The sequence below is a fragment of the Dryas octopetala genome, chromosome 9, assembly GCF_963921425.1.
Source record: "Dryas octopetala chromosome 9, drDryOcto1.1, whole genome shotgun sequence".
NCBI lineage: Eukaryota > Viridiplantae > Streptophyta > Magnoliopsida > Rosales > Rosaceae > Dryas > Dryas octopetala.
Window position 1 is genome coordinate 629,492 of NC_141374.1, and position 19,050 is coordinate 648,541.

General features: G+C 36.1%; 1 protein-coding gene and 1 pseudogene across 4 annotated transcripts; both read left to right on the forward strand.

The window, feature by feature from the left end:
* On the forward strand, positions 1-6,118 carry LOC147273031 (uncharacterized; annotated as a pseudogene).
* Positions 6,119-13,750: 7,632 nt separating this feature from the next.
* LOC147273032 (HSP20-like chaperones superfamily protein) lies at positions 13,751-17,264 on the forward strand. 4 transcript variants are annotated; one of them, XM_086227355.1, is made up of 5 exons: positions 13,751-13,831; positions 13,923-14,004; positions 14,165-14,174; positions 15,042-16,041; positions 16,594-17,264. In XM_086227355.1, the coding sequence occupies exons 4-5, from the start codon at positions 15,087-15,089 to the stop codon at positions 16,827-16,829; spliced, it is 1,191 nt and encodes a 396-aa protein (XP_086083481.1). In that variant the 5' UTR covers positions 13,751-13,831; positions 13,923-14,004; positions 14,165-14,174; positions 15,042-15,086; the 3' UTR covers positions 16,830-17,264. The 4 variants fall into 4 exon arrangements, with proteins under 4 accessions (XP_086083481.1, XP_086083478.1, XP_086083480.1 ...); XM_086227352.1 differs by lacking the exon at positions 14,165-14,174 and having other exon boundaries at positions 16,594-17,262; XM_086227354.1 differs by lacking the exons at positions 13,751-13,831; positions 14,165-14,174 and having other exon boundaries at positions 13,860-14,004; positions 16,594-17,262.
* Positions 17,265-19,050: the final 1,786 nt, after the last annotated feature.

A 19,050-nucleotide genomic window follows, 5' to 3' on the forward strand; every position in this document is an offset into this window, starting at 1 on the left:
ATGGAAGAATCTGGTGGTAACAAGAAAAAATCTAGGCGTACTTGGTCAAAATTTGAAGAGGATGCATTGCTGAAAGTCATTGAGGATTTTGTTGCTCGAGGCCATTGTTGTGATACAGGCAGTTTCAAATCTAGTATGATGATGCACATTGAGAAAGTTGTGAATGAATTATGTCCTGGTTCTAATCTAAAGGCATATCCACACATTGAGTTAAAAACCAAAAAATTGAAAAAGGATTACAGCTTAGTCTATGACATGTGTAACACAAGTGGATTTGCATGGAATGATGTCAAAAAATGTATTGAGGTTGATAGTAACGAAGCATGGGAAACTTATGTGCAGGTACATGAATAAAAATGAGTTTTATATTAATTATCATTGTTATATCTTAGAATTAAACTAATGAATTTTCTTATTTGTAGAAACACAAAGATGCAGAAGGTTGGAGAAACAAACATTTTCCACTTTTTGACAAGTTTGCTAATATATATGGAAAGGACCGTGCTACTGGAAAAAGATTGGAAGCCCCTGTTGAGATGATGGAGGAACAAAGCAATAATGGGGTTAATGAAAGTGACAATGGAGCTGAGAATGATACATCTCCTATGTCAATGAACACTACAACAAAAAAGGCCTATAATAGCATTTAATTATAGCATTTTTTCAAAAGTGCTATTATATTTAATATAATTGTAGCATTACTTTCTAAAAACGCTATGGGTAATGAAAGCTAACACGTGGCACATGAAAATTTAGGCGCGGGCCTGTTTGGTTTTATTTATTTTTTCTTTTCAAAACTCTGAAGGAGAACAGAGAAAGTCCATCTCTTCACTTTCCTACTTTCTCACCCCTCAGTTGTCACTGTCTCTCTCCCTAGCAGCCCTCTCTCCCTCTTCGGATCCACTCTCTTTCGCCTCCCTCTCGCCAAACCCCAAACAACTAAAACACAAAAACTCCTCACTCTCAAAACCTAGTCACTGTCTCTCTTTCAGTCTCTCAGACTCTCTCGCCGTCTAGCGCCGCCCTTTCTCTCTCTCTCACTCATCTCGCGCCGGCGTCGCCCTCTCTCTATCTCTGTGAGTCTGTGACTCTGTCACTCATCTCCCTCAGTCTCTCAGTCTCTCGCCTCTCATCTCTCACGGTCTCATCTCTGTCGAAGGTCGCAGCTCCAAAACTCAAAAGGTATGTCATCTCTCTCTCACTCTCATATATATCTCGTGCAATTTTAATTAGCGTTTGATTTGGGGATTCACAGGTTAGGGTTCAATTTAGGATTTTTCTGTTTAATCAATTAGGGATTTTTGTATAATTGTTTTTTTGTTCACTTCTTAGGGTTTGATTATCGGCTTAAACAGAGGGATTTAATTTGATTATCTGCATTATTTTCCTCGATCAGTAAAATGTTGTTTGGTTATCTGCGTGTAATTGATTATCTGCATATTTGATTATATGTTCTGTTCTATTCTGCATAGGGACTAAAATGTTGTTTGGTTGTTTGATAGTAAACTAGAAAACTCATTTGGGTTGGGTGTTATTAAATAAATTGTATTTATGGGTTAGTCACAGTTCGTTTATTAAGTTATGTTGGCCTCTGATTTCCACTACAATGTCCTTTAATTAGGAATGTCAACAATGGATGAGAGTTCTAGAGCTGAAGCAGTCACAGAAGGGGTTGATCCTCCTCAAACAGCCCCACAGCCCCCAAGGCCCTCAACGACCCCACAATTCAAATGTGTTTGAACTTTTTTAAATTATGATATTCCTTATCAAGTGTGGCTAATCATTCTTTATTTTGTTTTGATTGGTTTAGGTTTCTTGTCTTGAGCAGGAGAGTAGCTCATTATATGATAAACATTTCCGGTGAACAAAAGCTTCTATGAGATTTTGGATAGCTGGTTGATTCAATTTTTGGATGCCTGTTTGATTCAATTTTTGGATGCCTGTTTGATTCAATTTGGATGAATGGATGAATGAACAAAAGCTTATGCGTTTTTTTTTTTTTTTGTCAGCTTGTTATGTTTAGAAAGGCAGCTTTGGTTTATTTTCAGCCTTTTTTCATAATAATAAAGTATGTATAAATATGTAATGCTTTTCTTCTAATGGTTATTTTCCATATCTCTTTTCCTATCGCTTTTTTTTTTTTTTTTTTACTGAGCAGGTTGGTTTATTATAGAGCAAATGCATAAATTTTTTGGATTATAGGGATCATTGGACATTGGTTATCATTGACCCGTATGCTGAATTGCTTTATCACTTAGATCCTATGTTAGGTGAAGTATAGAGTTCTAAACAATATTTGCAGAGGGATGAGGTTGAAACACTATTGTTAATAGACATCTCAATTCTCAATCTTTTACAGGGACTTTGCCATATTAGTGAGTTGAGTTCAAATTGGCTGGAAAAAGCTGAAGATGTAAGCACATAATTTTTTTAAATTTTTTTTATTATTTTCTTGTATCTGTATGTAAGGATCATGGTCTATTTTCTTATTAACTTTCTGGTCTATTTTTTTACAGGCTTTTAAAGTCAGAGACCATGTGGAAGTTAAAACTTATTGAGGTATGGTTTACTATTCCTGTCTCCTTTGCTTGTTTTTTTTTTAATACTCTCTTCTGCTATAAGCAATTCCAAACCTGCTGGGAGTGATGTTATTGCTTTTTTTAAATATTTCAGTCTAAGGAAAAGTCACATACACTTGAAACTTGTTGATGCATACTTGGAATGAAGTTTAACTTGTTGATGCAGTCATCCAAGATTACGTAGAATAGGAAAATGTTGGTTATAGTCTATTTATTTAATTGTAATATGTAGGTTTGTAAATCTTGTGTTTTGTACTTGCATATTACAATTGTAGTATGGTAACTAATATATACCTTTTTTTTTTTTTTTCCGAACAGATTACACAATAGAATTAAGTACTGATTGTCATTATAGTCTATATGATTTGTTTGTAGCATATTATGATGAAATTAACTAATTGAAATTAAATCTTTTTTATTAGGTATTTTTACAATGATTATTTTACTTTCTAATTGGGTTGTACACTATACTAATTTTTTACTAGTTTTAATGGTATAATATAATAACATGTATGCATATAGTTTTAATGGTACTACACTTCCAGTAGATAGGATAGTATTCTAGATTTCTAGTGTATAGCATGTGCTATATATACTGTGTAAGTGCAAAATAATAAGGTGTGAATATTAACATATAAAATGGTATTCATAGTTCATACTAATATATATTGTTTATTTATTTATTTTTTTAAAACATAAACTCATTGGGCACATTTGTAGTAGATGTGCCATGTCCCTAACAGTAATGTGTCAGGTCATGTGCATTTGTCAACGTGATCATCAGAGGGAAGACACAATTACTACTTGTATTTGTGTCTCTGTGTGTGTGACACAAATATCAAGGTTGTGCCCCATCTTTATGAGTAACGCCAATACCGGTCACAAGCATATAATTGTGGCCGCAGGGTTACCAATGACATTAGAGCATGATTAATTGTGCTTTTTGAAACAAATGACACAAATATAAGCTTGTGCTTTGTAAAGTTTTTTCTTGTAGTGAGAAGTACGTATAAGTTTGAGATTATTAAGCATGCCACCTAAGCTTTTGTTTTCTTGGATTGTTTTGGTCATCATTTTTCACTTATTTTTTTTCCCCAATGGATATACTTCAAACTTTCAGGTTCCTATTATTTGGAAAGAAATACCAGCTGAAATTTGCTAATGATAGCTGTCCTGAAACCCATTGCTTGGTTCATTTCCCAAGCTTCATTTAGTCTTATTTCTGTCTTATAATGTTGCTTCCAAAGTTTGTTTCTGATTTTATGTTGTTTTGCTTAGTCAGACGTACATATTACTTTCTGGCATTACCAAAGTTTCTTTATTTTCAAGGCTTGCATATGTTAATGCTCCTTAGTTTAAGATGGCTTTCTCACCTAGACTTTTTTGGTTTGAACTTGATTAAATATAATATTGTGCCTTACTATGCTTGTAGTGGTCTGGTCAATCTGATTAAATTAATAAAGAGCATTGAGACTTTTCTTTCCTTTGTAATACTTGGTGCGCTACAAGTACAATCAAAATCTTAATTTAGAACTATTCTAAAAAGCTGTTCATCCGAATCATTTTTCACTTCATAATAAAACATTACCTGATATAGAAACTCTTTTACAGGGGTGGAATGCATTTCATGGCATCCAATAATGACTGTGGTATAAGAGAATATGCCATGGAAAAGTTTCAGCTTTTGAATCAGTTTCTATTCCCTTGGTCAGTGAATGTGAGTCATCTTAAGCACTTTATTGAATATTGTGGATTTGTGGGTTTCTGCATTTTAACCTATACATATTTGTCTTTACCCTTCAACTTTCTATATTCGTGCATTGAAGAGTATTATGGCTGATATATTGGCAATTGTTGAGATGTCAACTTGGAAGTCAAGCTCTCTCTTTAATTCTTCTTTGGTTCAATTCTTTGGTTTTGTTCAAGAGGACTTTTTATAGGTCAATTCTTTGGGGTGACCTACATATTGTCCCTTGTTTGGATGCTGCCTTGTCGAATCTGACTTTTCAATGCAGTTTTTTTATGGGAAAAAAATAATGGTTTGTTTTATCTACCTTGAAAAGTACATTAGTCATTTGAATGTCTTCCAAATATGTTATATATATATATATATATTTATCAGTTGGTCATGAACCTTGTGTATGAAATTAAAGATTGGCCAAATTGGAAAAATATTCTATTAGTTAATTAAATATGAAGTAGATATGGGCCAACACAATTCGTTTGTTTGGTTTTGATTTCCTGCACAATATCTAGATATGCTAATATGGAGGGATAATGTGAATCGATATAACATGTGTTGATTTAGCTAGCTCAAGCACTTGTTTTGATTTAGCTAGCTCAAGTACTTAACTTATGGTGTTCTTCTTGTATGCTAGCTCAATTACCTCATTCTGATTTTTTATAAGTGTAATTTTTTTTTATTAGTTTCTTATAATTGGTTTTTTCTTTTGGCAGCTTAGAGACACTCAGCTATTGGAATTGGACGCTTGCTTATGAGAAAGTACGTAGCATATTGATTTAGTTGTGTTTGTAACTGTAGGGCCTAATATATGCATTACTGTTATATAGGGAAAAAAAATGAGACATTATTGTACTTATGGAGTCTTATGTAATACACTTAATTGATTCTTTTGAGGTCATTTAATGAGATGTGTCTTACCATTTACTATTGATAACATTATATAATTTACTCTTGAAAGCAACAAAAAAATGACACGGGAAAAATGCTATGGAAAAGGTCTAAAAAGAACTATTAATAGTATTCTAAACACTAGCAGCACATATGATAGCATGTTTGTTACTTTAAAGCCTAAAATAAAAAAATTTGGAGGCACCAAAATATGTAATCAATAACTATTATGTATTTGTAAAAATTAACAATAGCATTTTAATTTTAAAATGCTATAGTAATAATTATTATAGCTTTTTTAAAATGCTATTAAACGCCACAATAATAGCACTTTAAAAATGCTATTGTATATCTTTCTACAACATTTTTAAAACGTTATTATATAGATCTTTTATAGCGTTTTAAAAACGCTATAGAAAGAAATTTTTTTATAGCGTTTCAAAAACGCTATAATAAACCTTGGGTCTATTATTGCGTCGGCTGTCATAGCGTTTGCGATAACGCTATAAAAGAGTTTTTATAGCGTTTTTTGAGTGCTATAAAAGCCCCTTTTTGTTGTAGTGGAACCAACAAAGCACTCAACATGAGAGTAGCCAAAGGAAGAGGAAAAGAGCAACTGGAAACTCAAGTGATGGAGCAGATACCATAGTTCTTGCATTGGAAAAACTATTTGCATTCTTTAGTCCGAGGTAATGAAGATCGCAGTAACATTGCTCAAGAACTAAAAAAAAAATGAGACTTTTTGGTTAATTTAGAGCAGATTGATGCCATGCGCATCATTTTGGAAAAGCCTCAAAGTATATCATTGTTCAAGTCATTGGACAATGAGGTCAAAGAAGTGTTTGTTCGTAGGTTGCTGAAACAAGATAATATTTTAGGTGATTTCCTCATAATACTGAGGCATTGAGATTCCATTAAATATATACTAAACACACTTACAAGAGTTTACATTGCAATAGAATACATAGCACTTATACATGATAACTACAATAATAGGATAACTAAGGAACTAGCTAGAGAACTTATCAGGATATAATACAAATCATGATAATACAGGCACGTGTGGTTTATCAGTAGAGGTGAACAACTTATCACAGGACTTAGGCGTTTTAAACTCGGATTATATGATTTATCACGCCCCCGCAAGCTAAACGGAGGGGGACACACCGGAAGCTTGAAAACCAGTTCTTGAAACCGAGAGGAGGAGAGGCCTTTGGTCATTATGTCAGCAAGCTGATCATTGGTACACACATAATGAACAGCAATCTCTTGACGCACAACCTTTTCCCTGATGTAGTGATAATCAACCTCCACATGCCGAGTGTGTGTGTGAAACACCGGATTGGAGGCAAGAGACAGAGCACTCAAATTATCACACCACAGAAGCGGAGTGTAGAGGTAAAGATGAAGGTCACGAAACAGAGCCCGAAGCCAAGAGATGGTGGCAGCAGTATACGCAAGTTGTCGATACTACGCCTCTGTACTCGAATGAGAAACGCCCCGCTGCTTCTTAGAACTCCATGAATCAAGTTAGCACCAAGATAAAGGCAATAACCACCAGTGGAAACCCGATCATCCGAGTTGCCTGCATAATCTGCATCACAGAAGGCGTTTAAGCGAAACGTCCTAGGTTTATAGAACAAGCCATGCTCTGTTGTCCCTTTAAGAAACCGAAGAATGCATTTCGCAGCTGCCCAATGAACATATGTGGGAGCATGAAGAAATTGGCAGACCTGGTTCATTGAATAGGCTATTTCCAGCCTGGTAATGGTCAAGTACTGAAGTGCGCCCACTGTGCTACGATACAAAAACGAATCAGCCAAGGGTGTGCCATCACGAACACTAAGGTGCTTACTGAAAGTTAGAGTAGAAACGGGCTTAGAATCCAACATGTTTGTACGCTTAAGTAAGTCTAGAGTATACTTACGCTGACAAAGAAACAACCCCTGAGAATTGCGGTGGGCTTCAATGCCAAGGAAAAAATGTAAAGACCCCAAATCCTTCATTAAAAACAAACGTCCCAATTCCTGAATAAGAACATTAATAGTAGACAGACAACTGCCAGTAATCAAAATGTCATCTACGTAGATGAGAAGATAAATAATAACAGAGTCAGCATGATAAGTAAACAAGGAGGAATCCGCAGACGAAGCGAGAAAACCCAGTTCTTCCAAATAAGAGGAGAAACAAGAGAACCATGCACGAGGGGCTTGTTTTAACCCATATAGAGACCGGTTGAGCTTACACACATGATGGGGAAATTTGGGACTCACAAACCCCCTAGGTTGCTGCATATACACATTCTCAGATAAATAGCCATGTAAAAAGGCATTCTGGACATCAAGTTGCTTAATTGGCCAAGAAAACTGAACAGCCAAGGCAAGGATTAAACGAATGGTGGTATGCTTGACCACCGGGCTAAACGTTTCACCATAATCAATGCCCTGTTGCTGGTGAAAACCATTAGCCACTAAACGAGCCTTATATCGTTCAACAGACCCATCAGCTAGTCGTTTGATGCGAAACACCCACTTGTTGGGAAGGATGTTCATATGAGCAGAGGGAGGCACTAAAGTTCAGGTTCCAGCACGTTGTAAAGTATCATATTCGGCACGCATGGCAGCTCTCCATTCAGAAACTTGTGTGCCTGTGTAAAAAAGCTAGGTTCCATAGAGTTAGCATTAGACAAAGCAAGAGTAGCCCATTTGGGATTTGGTTTGACAATCTCATCCTTACCCCGAGTAGTCATAGAGTGAGCACTAGTAAAAGTTGATACAGGAACAGGAGCTGTAGAGGGATTGGTTAAGGAAGGAAAGTCAGGAGAGAAACCCTGACTAGCCACAGAAAATGGCGAGAACAAAGGCAAAGGAGAGGGAAGAGACACAGACCTGGGCTCTGCAGGTGACGAAAACAGAGAAGTCGGTAAGGACAGAGGTTCAGAACTGGGCGGGTCAGACAATGGTGAAAGGGAAGATGTGGAGCCAGAGACGGGCTGAAACGAGGTAGGACTCGCAAGAAAAAATTAATCAACCCTATGGGCATGAACGCACTAAGGAGGTAAGTCATAGAAAACCAACGAAGGCACAGTTGAAGAAGCATCCTTGGATCGAGTGGCAGCGAGCTTTGCAAACGGATAACTGCACTCATTAAAGAGAACATGACGTGAAAGATAAACAGTGCCAGTGTTAACATCAAGACACCTATAACCTTTGTAATTTAAAGAATAGCCTAAGAAAACACACTCTTTGGAGCGAAAATTAAACTTAAAAGAGGTGTAGGGACATAAGTAAAGAAAGCAGGAGCACCCAAACACCCTAAGAAATGAGTAGTCTGGGTGTTTGCAAAACAACTGAAAATATGGTGAATTAAAATTTAAAGACTTGGTGGGTAATCGATTAATTAAATAAAGGGCAGTTTGGAAAGCATCAACCCAATAAGTAAGAGGAATGGAAGCATATGCTAGAAGCGTGAGAGTAACATCAATAAGATGGCGATGTTTTCTTTCAGCCACCCCGTTCTGCTCAGGGTGATGAGGACAAGAAATGCGATGAAAAATGCCATTAGATTGCAAATAATGCTGAAACCGAGTACTTAAATATTTTGTACCACCATCAGTTTGTAATTGTTGAATAGTATGATTAAATTGAGTTTGAACATACTTAGAAAAGTTAAGAAAAACATCATAAACCTCTGATTTTTGCTTTAAAGGAAACAACCAAGAGTATTTAGTAAAATGATCAACAAAAACAACATAATAACGAAAACCCTTTAATGATAAAATGGAACACTGCCAGATATCAGAATGTATCAATTGAAAAGGATGAGAAGCAACAAATTGAGAGGACGAAATGACAACTTAGTTGCCTTGCCTAATGGACAAGAGGAACAAAACTCCTTTGTCCTTATTGAACCTAGAAACAAACTATGATCGAGATGTTGTAAAACATCAAACGAAGGGTGGCCTAAACGGTTGTGCCATGTGCCAACAGCAACTTTATTGGAATGAAAAGCAAATGGATGAGAAGCAATACAATCTGAGGTGAGAGGATAAAGCCCGCCTTTACTCGATCCGCGGAAAAGCGTCTTCCCCGAGCGAAGATTCTTGACACAAAAGAAATTAGGAAACAATGAGACATAACAATGATTATCTTTGAGAAATTGGTGTACGGAAAGAAGATTAGTAGAAGCTTTAGAAGAATACAAAACATCATTAAGAACAAAAGGTCGAGAATTTAAAGTGAGAGAAGAAGAACCAATTTGCTCAATAGGCAAACCTGTTCCAGCAACAACACCACCAACAGAATCACCAGTGAATTCCCCAGGCGCAGAGTGATGCCCCAAGTCGGAAGTGATATGGGCGTTGGCACCTGTGTCAAGTAACCAAGTAGAAGAGGAAGACACCTCGCCTGGAGAAGCAACCATGGCAGAAAGTTTCTGAGTTGGGATCCGACCCTCATAGGATAAATTCATCCTGTTAAAACAATCAATGGCAGAGTGGCCCACTCGACCACAGATTTGACAAGTAATTCGCCCAATAGAAAAAGAGCTACAATTAAGTGAACCACCAGAAATAGCGGAATGTGGAGCAGCACCAAGAACAGAGGATTGAGATAAGTTGCTATGGCCATGAGAATGAGAACCAGAACTTGGAGAAAAGACACCAGGAAAAACAAAACCAGATGACTGATGATGGGTGTGACCATTGGTTGGTGCACCATGATTGGTAGAGAAAGAACCACGACCACCACGACTAGTGCCTCTGCCTCCACGGCCGTCGCTGCGATGGCCGCCTCGATGAGCAGCAAAGGCTTGAAGTGCAGGTTCTTGAGGTAACAATCCTTGGTTATGAAAATGACGTTCGGCTGTGAGAAGCAATGCCTCTAAGGCGTCATATGTGATTGGTGTGTCGCGAGCTTGAGCTGAGGAAACAGTGGTCTCATATTGTGGACCCACATTGTCCATAATAATTGAGACCAGTTCAGCATCGGAAATAGGATGACCAGAGATAGAGAGAACATCTGCAATACGATTAAGCCGAGTAAGAAAGTCTGATATGGAAGAGTCACCACGCATGGTGCGAAGCAACTCTCCTTTCAATTGAAGCACACGGTGCTGTGAAGAGGAGGCAAATTTGCCTTCCAAATAACTCCAGGATGAATGCGCTGAAGTCAAAAGAGCAATAGGGCCAAGGACCGTTGGTGACAACGAACTATTGATCCAAGCCAAGATCATTTGATCTTTTTGAATCCAGTCTTCAAACGCCAGATTAACATTAGTAGTTAGAGTACCAGCAGCATCATGGAAAAACGCAGAGGGACATGTATTTGTTCCATCAACAAAGCCCCATAACCCTCGACTTTTAATCAAGGGTGTAATTTGTGCACGCCACAGCAAATAATTATGTTTATCCAACTTAATGGACACATTGCTAGTGACCACTGGAGTCACAACAGTGGAGTTAATTGATGCTGCAGTAGAAAAAGATGTAGCTACAAAGGAGACAGCATGACCTGCAATGTCCTGTGAGGGAGTGAGAATAGGTGATGACATGATGTTGATTGGGAAAAAGGAAATAGGAAAATCAGAAGCTTTGTCGTGAGACTAAGGCTCTAATACCATGAAACTAGATAATATTTTAGGTGATTTCCTCATAATGCTGAGGCATTGAGATTCCATTGAATATATACTGAACACACTTACAAGAGTTTACATTGCAATAGAATACACATCACCTATACATGATAACTACAATAATAGGATAACTAAGGAACTAGCTAGAGAACTTATCAGGAGATAATACATATCATGATACTACAGGCACGTGTGGTTTATCAGCAGAGATGAACAACTTATCACAAGACTTAGGCGTTGTAAGCAAACTAGGATTATATGATTTATCAGTTGCTAAGTGACAATGTTTAAAGATGACATGTGGTTATGTGATGTCTTGATTGTGGGTGCTTATAATGGTTGTTTTTGTGGATTATATTCAGTGAAGACATCTTGTTGTGGTTTCTTATGTAGGACATGAACTTTGAAATGGATTATGAACTTATGCATAGACTTATATATGTATTAACTTAATTAGGACTTGAACTTTAATGTTTGAAATTATGTATTGAACTATATATGAATGAATCTAATATTATAAATATTTTGATTGTGGATATGTATTAATGTGTGGGCTTATGCATTATAGATTATGCATTGATCTACAGATTCTGAAATTTGGAAAATGTCTAAAAAACAAAGGGAATGCTATCCAATTTTTGCAAAGTTTATTTAAGACAAAAAAAGAAGAAAAATTATGTATTACCATTATGTATAAAACATCAAGTTAATCATGCTGGATAGCAAGTATATGTAGTTAGGGGCTGATCAATGCGTTGTGCGAGAGAGATGAAAGACATCTTTGAATGTGCAACATTTTATTAATTTGTTTTAAAATAAATAAATAAAAGTTAATTGACCATATTAATTTTTAGGATAATTAAATTTTTTAATTAATTTAAAATTTTAAATAATTATAGCTGAGTCCGATCGTACACCAAACACAGGACAATGTTATTTAGCTTATCCAACTTTATAGTCTGACACAGCACCAAACACAGGATAACACTTAGTCCAGCTTACTCCAGTCCAACACTATCCAGCATAATCCATAAGAATAGTCTAATCCAACACAGTCCGGCGTACCAAACGTAGCCTAAGAGTTTACGCGTGAATAAAAAAATACCAAACGATATATATACATATATATAAATATATATATATATAACATACTTCTATAATATAGGAGATTTAATGAGCTATGATCTTCATGGTGCTGCAACCAACAACATACTTTGGTTGTAGCCAAAGACAATGCCAAAGGAATATATGGTGTTGCCGCTAATATAACATAAAAAGATCAACTTGGTATTCAAAGGGATTAGGGTTCATGCGATCTACCACTCAATCTCTAACCCCTCTAACCCTATTATTGTAAGCACATTAATTTAAAAGATCGGAAAATGAAATTAATTACAAAAAATGGGAGATAAAATTAATTTTGAACACCTTATAATAAATTCGCATAACTCAACAAATCTGATCTTACCCGAAATGGTTACTAACTAATTCTAAGGAACACTTCGAACAGGTGCTATCTAGTTTTGAGGAACACTTCGAACATCCACTAACTATATATGAGGAACACTTCGAATAGGTATCTGGTTGCGACTTTTAAGGTTCGCGACTTTGGGTTTTTAGGGATTTGGTTGGAATGAATCAAATCGACGACAATGATTTGTGCTTTGCAATTGGTTCAAGATTTCGAAAGAAGGGTAAAACTCTTTGTAAACCAGATTGACGACGTATGAGTTTGGCCAAAGACGATGGACTTTTTGTGTTTTCAAATTTTTTTCAAGGTCAAAATATATGAGGGTATTTTGGTCCGGAAATGTCCAAAGAGTAATGAATGTAATATTTTGAAAATGGGGTTATAAAAGCAACTTTCCCTCCAAAAAGGCTCACCAAGATAAATTTCCCTAAATCTTAATCCAAAATTGACCATATTTATCGCTAAAAATCTTTATTTATTATTAGTATTAATTTTTTTTTTCCGAACAGGGGTTAGTGGGATATGGTGCCAAGCGCATGATATTGAGTTCGGTTCTAATATTCCTTTATGTTATTTACTTGTGGAGTTAAGGTCAAAAGTGTGAATTGCCACTTAAATGTAAAAATTTGATGGTGTCAGAAAAAAAAATGCATAAATTTGATAAAAGAAAAAAGAAAAGAAATGCCTGAAGTTTACAAAGTGGTAGGGGTGGGCATTTAAACGCAAATCGGGCACACCAAACCAAATCGGGGGTAAAAAAATCGTAAAAACCGTGTTGACCAAAACTGGTCAAAGATTTGACCAAACTGGACCAGACCGGTCCAATACGGTTCTGATTCCGGTGTTGCTCTTCTTGAAGCCGGGCCGGACTGGACCGTGTAGGACTAAATTAGAACATATATATTTATACATATTTATACCATTTTATATTTTTATACACTTTTTTAGCACTTTTTTATACACTTTTTTGTACACTTTTTTACACACATTTATACACATTTTAGATAATAAAATTAATATTAACCTAGCTATATTTTAGACCTTAAAATATATTTTATATATCCCTATATGGCCTATATAGTATATTATATATATATATATTGTACTATATAGTATATAGTTTATAATACTATAGTATATCCTAGCTTATAATTTTTTTATATATATTATTGTTTACTATAAAACTATACCCTATACCCTAAATACCCTATACTCTAAACCCCAATTGAAACACCAAAATTAAATGAAACCCCAATTGAAACCCCAAAATCAAATGAAACCCCAATTGAAAATTTGAAACCCTCAAAAAGTCAAACCCTAATTACTAATTAGATTAGTCAATTACAAATTTGCAAATTACCAATTTACCCATTTGGCCATTTAGGCAATTATGCCAATTACCCCAACCCCAAATCCCCAATTGATCTCTCGCTCTCATCTCAGTCTCTCACGTAGTCGAGTCTGGACTCTCTGCTCTGTCTCTCACTCTCAGCTCTCACGCTCATCTCAGCCTCTCAGGTAACCATCTCTCTCACTCTCATCTCTCTTCTCGCCTCTCTCATCTAGTCATCTCTGTCTCTCATCTCTCACTCTCACTCGCGAATTGCAGTCAGCTGACTCAAGTCTCTGAATCTCTGATCTCGTCGGCGTCGTCGCAGCGTCTCCGGTACATCTCGTCAGCGTCGTCTCAGGTAACCATCTCTCTCACTCTCATCTCTCATCTCTCATCTCGCGTCTCTCATCTGTCAGTCTATCATCTCTGTGCAATTTGGGGTTTGATTTCGGGTTAGGTCCAGTCTCTCACTCTCTCACTCTCTCACTCTCTCATCTCAGTCTATCATCTCTGTGCAGGTTACACAAGGTAGGTGGTTTTGATTCTGAGTAACTGTTCCATAATTATTCTTCTAATTATTTCCCGTTACAAGCATTTTGGTCAAACTAATTGTTAAATAATATTCATGGTTGCTTAAATTATCAGTCTTGAAGCATTGTTCCGTGTTTTAAAACAGGGTTGCAATTTAGCTGAAACTATATACAATTTGAGAAGCGAGAACTAGGATTGAGTTTGATTGATGCTTCAAATAAGTTCTGATTTGTGCATGAGCTTAAATACAGAATTTAAAATGACAAGTCTTAGAAGTTTGAGAAGTGCCAGCTCCTCTTCTCCCTCAGTTTCTATCTTCTAATCTTGTTCCTTTTGTTATTATTATTATTTATGTATTTATTTATTTTAATTTTGGAGGTTTAGCCCACTCAAAGTTAGAACCTTCGACTCTTTGAATCTGCCTCTCCATCTGCACCATGTCTGAACCATCCCAAATGACTCTCCCTCATGTTTCATTGGATTCACTCCTACATTAGAAAAAAAACCCAGAATCCAAATTTAATTTTTAAGGAATACCCAAAAAAGTTTTCTAGCAACAAGCTGCATTTTGAATTTTAATTGATGTGAAAACCTAATCTATAAAGACTATAATCGTTTTAGCCAAGATGACTTAATCTAAGCATGAGAGTTTCAAGCTTGTGATATTGTCTAACACTCTAAACTGATAAGAATTCACCCACCATTTAAAAGTTATGGATTTCAGTTTTAAACCATATAGAAGTGAAAAGTATTCAGAGTATGTGAAATCTACTCATCTTAAAACCATGAAGAGCAATCTCATCTGAGTATGTTATTTTGAATCATTTATTTATGTAATGAAGTCAGGTGGATTTACATGTGTAGGTGGGTCTCCATAATTTCATTATTGTAAAGGAATAAGCAAGAAGCATGGACTTGCAACAAAAAGATGACCCTCCTAAAATTTCTGTCGAACCATCACTTGTGGACCAGCATTTTCTGCTGAACTTCATCATGGGAAATTACTTGGGTCCTGATGTCAAGTTTGATAGCCTGAGATACTCAGCATTTCAAAGACTAGCTGAAGGTTCACCTCCGTATATGTCAAGTGATTTGGGCCCTTCATATGTTAGTGTGTCTCATTTGGAGACTTTATATTATTATGTCCTCAGGAATGCTCACCCTAGCCTGGTTTTGAGACCAAATATGTTACATAAGTATTTAAAGGGCAGCCTACCTTTTCCAAGTTCAGGGCTGACAAAAGACAGTTGGCAGTTCACAAATTTTTTCCCTTTGAATCTTCATGAACAGATATGGTACCCGGAAAGCTTCAGAATTGTTAAGGGCATTGTTTTTATTGATGATCCTGCTACATCATGTATGAAAGAGGACAATCTGGAGAAGTTCAAATCTTTATCTGGTATAAATAACCTGAAAATTGATATGCATGAATCCATACGATATCGACATGAGTATCAGGCTGGTGAGGAAAGTATGCAGACCTGCCTAAATGATGGAAATGAGACAAATGCAGGAAATATTTCCAATGGAAATGGTAATTCATCAGCGAGGTTTCAGCAAAAGTATAAGAGGAGATGTCTCCCTCATCATCCATCAATGCCAGCATTTTCCCAAGTTTTTCCTAAGTCAACACTTTGTTGCAAAGATGAAGCTTCATGGAGGACCTTCAAACCAGATGGACCTGTGCTCATGCCCCTTCTCTCTGTTCCAGCTGTGGAAGAATGTACTTCAGATTCTTCTATTGTTTTGTCTGGGACTGCCATGAAAGGGATAGTTGGACCACCAGTTGGTGTTGTGGACATTGGTGTTAGCAAGGTTGCATATTATTTCCGGGTTTCTCTACCAGGGGTCAGGAAGGATTTTTGTATGTTTCTTTCCTTTCCTCATTTCTTTTCAAAATCTTCATGCTGACACATGCTCTTAAAATGCTTATAATTTGGTGTCCCCCATATGTTTTCAAAATTTCCAAGGCACTTCTTCTACCAGTAATGGGATAATTGCCTCTTATAAGCTGCAGACATTCTGGAATAAGCTGCAGATAATGTTCCCATTGCCGCAAAATATAACAAGTATGCATGTTCTAGCTAACATTTATTTAATGATTCTTACTCCTGATAGAACACAGAAAAAAGAAAAAATTAAAAATCCTCTTGGAGGATTTAGCTTATTCCCCCCTTCCCCATTTTGGATATAATGAGTCTTGGGGAATTTGTTTGAACCCATGAAGTACTGTAAACCTGTAACTTGCCCTAGTTAGACCAGAGGTAGTGCTCACACTGACATGCTAGGCAGACATGATATCTTGTGTATTCTTTGTCAGTTAAATTGTTCATCTTCTCACTCCTACATGCTTCTCTTGATAAGAAATGTTAGTTCACGTTTCACACATTTACAAATTGATCTTATGTGGTAACAGGTCAATTTAATTGTGAGATTGAATCTGATGGGAAGGTTCATCTCCAAGGCGTCACAAGTGGTGGAAATCCCGTAAGGAAACGTTCTCGTGTATTTCAAATGAAATTCCAGCAATTATGCCCACCTGGGCCATTCACACTCTCTTTCAGTCTTCCAGGACCTGTTGATCCAAGGCTTTTTGCACCTAACTTTGGATCTGATGGCATTTTTGAAGGAGTAATCATAAAACATGAGTAATATCTGATGCTCACTTACATTCTTGATGTAGCAAAAGTCGAAAAAAATGGTAGGATTTTCTGACTAGTCCAGTCACTAACATGTTTGTCTGCTAAGCATGTAAATGGTGCAGTAAAATATTGGTTGGATATTGATGGAGTATGTTGGAGATTTACTGCAAAAATGCATGCTATATGGTTCTCTTCCTCACACAAGTACATGCATGTACATCCACATACATCAACATCGAGCATGACGAGTAGAATTTGGGTGGGATAGTCATGCTATGAATGTGGTGGGTACACATGCGTGCATGCACATACATCAACATCAAGCATGAGATGTAGTCACTCACTCACCGACTCCTTATCTATCAAATAGTTTCTTCTATCTACTGAATTCAAAAGGCCTATAATAAAATAACAAAGTTCAAAATTTAGTTTTTAACACAATACATTGTTGGCATTGAAGTCGAGTTTAATGCATGGCATTGTTGGAAGGGCTGTCTATATTATTACTATCTAACATGATAGTGTGGTATGATAAAAGAGTTTTATTTTTATATTTTTAGAGATTGTATCCGACTGCAATCTGAGATTCTGATTGTTGTGTATTAAAAAAGAGAAAGTGTATCTCTATTTTATTTACTACGATAGGCCAACGAATTGGAAAAGAAAACGGCAAAATCTATGCATAACTTACAAAATTCCCCCTATACCCCACAGTCCACCAAAGTTTTTCCCTTTAACATTTCCAATTTTTTCCTCAAATGAATTAAAAATTTAAAAAGTTAAAAAAGTAGATAAAAAAAAGGTAAGCTATATTTTGCCCCAAAATTATTTTTGGTTATCATGGTTCACATTTTGCCAGTTTAATCCTTTTGTTTTTTGTTTGCAATCTTAGGTCATTTTGCACCAAACATGAATAGTTTTCTCAAATTGAAATTAATAGTTTGTTCAAACACTTGAGTTTAACTTAAGAGTTAAGAATGACCAAAAATCATGTATATAGCCTAGAATTTGATTTTCAAACAAAAATTCTAAGAAATGCCAACAAAAGTTTTTGTTGGGGGTGAGATACTTATTGCTTCCTCATCTTTTGTACCCAATAAAAAAATGCTGAATCTCCAACACGACGTTGTCTACACCGTATGTTTGTAACAAAAATAAGAAGAGAAGTATTGGTTTCCTATGGATACTAAGAGCATGTGCAATGCAAGGTCAATAGGGGAAGTCAGTTCAATATATTGACATTATGGAAGAAAAAAATGCTTGCAATGGGAGGTCAATAATTAACTATTGAATTGAATTATAAATAGCCAAGTCAAAAAATTGACACAATTATTGTCTAATTGTCAATTGACATCCCTGGAATCGAGACAAGGGGACTCGGGAGTAAGCGTTTTGAAATTTAATTGGCCAACGTCTGCGCGAATGTAGCTTTTAGCCGAGCTATCACTTGCAACGGTCTGAATTTTGACCGTTTGTGCTAACCTCCTTTTTTTTTTTTTTTTTTTTTTTTTTTTTTTTTTGCACTTTAACATTTTTACAAATCCTATATATATGTGCACTCTCTCATGTTATTTTCATAACATTTCATCCCCTACATTTGTGTATTACCCCTCTTGAGCTTACTGTAGTGTTCATTTCTTTCTCCACAAATTGTGTATTTTTTTTTTTTGCATCAAAGATGAGTAAAAAAGGGCCACGTTTTTCCAATGATAAAGAAGTAGCCCTATGCCATGCTTTTGTTCATATCTCTGAAGATCCGATCATTGGTGCTGATCAAACTCGAAAAATATTTTGGATTTGAGTACATGAAAAGTATGCTGAGCTTATTGGTGAGGTGTTAGGCAAATGTACAACCGAGAGTGTTAAGTGCAAATGGCAATGAATCAAGAAGATAGTCACGTATTATCTTTCTTGTCATAAGCAAGTCGATATCCGTAGGCAAAGTGGGCTCTCCAAGGTCGACCAGGTAAGCTTATTAATGTTTTATTATTAATAATTACAAAATATATGTCTTATCATTGTAATTTATAATGTTCATGTTTTAATCTTATCAATTATATTTAAAGGTCTGAGAAGCAATTTTTGTTCAAAGAAAAAAGAGCAAGCAGGATTTACAAAAGGACCATTGTTATGAGGTTTTAAAAGATTTCCTCTTTGTCGGTGTCACTAATTCGCAACCTATCGGACTCACCGATCTTGAGCCATAATCACAACCAATGAAGGACGTCGAT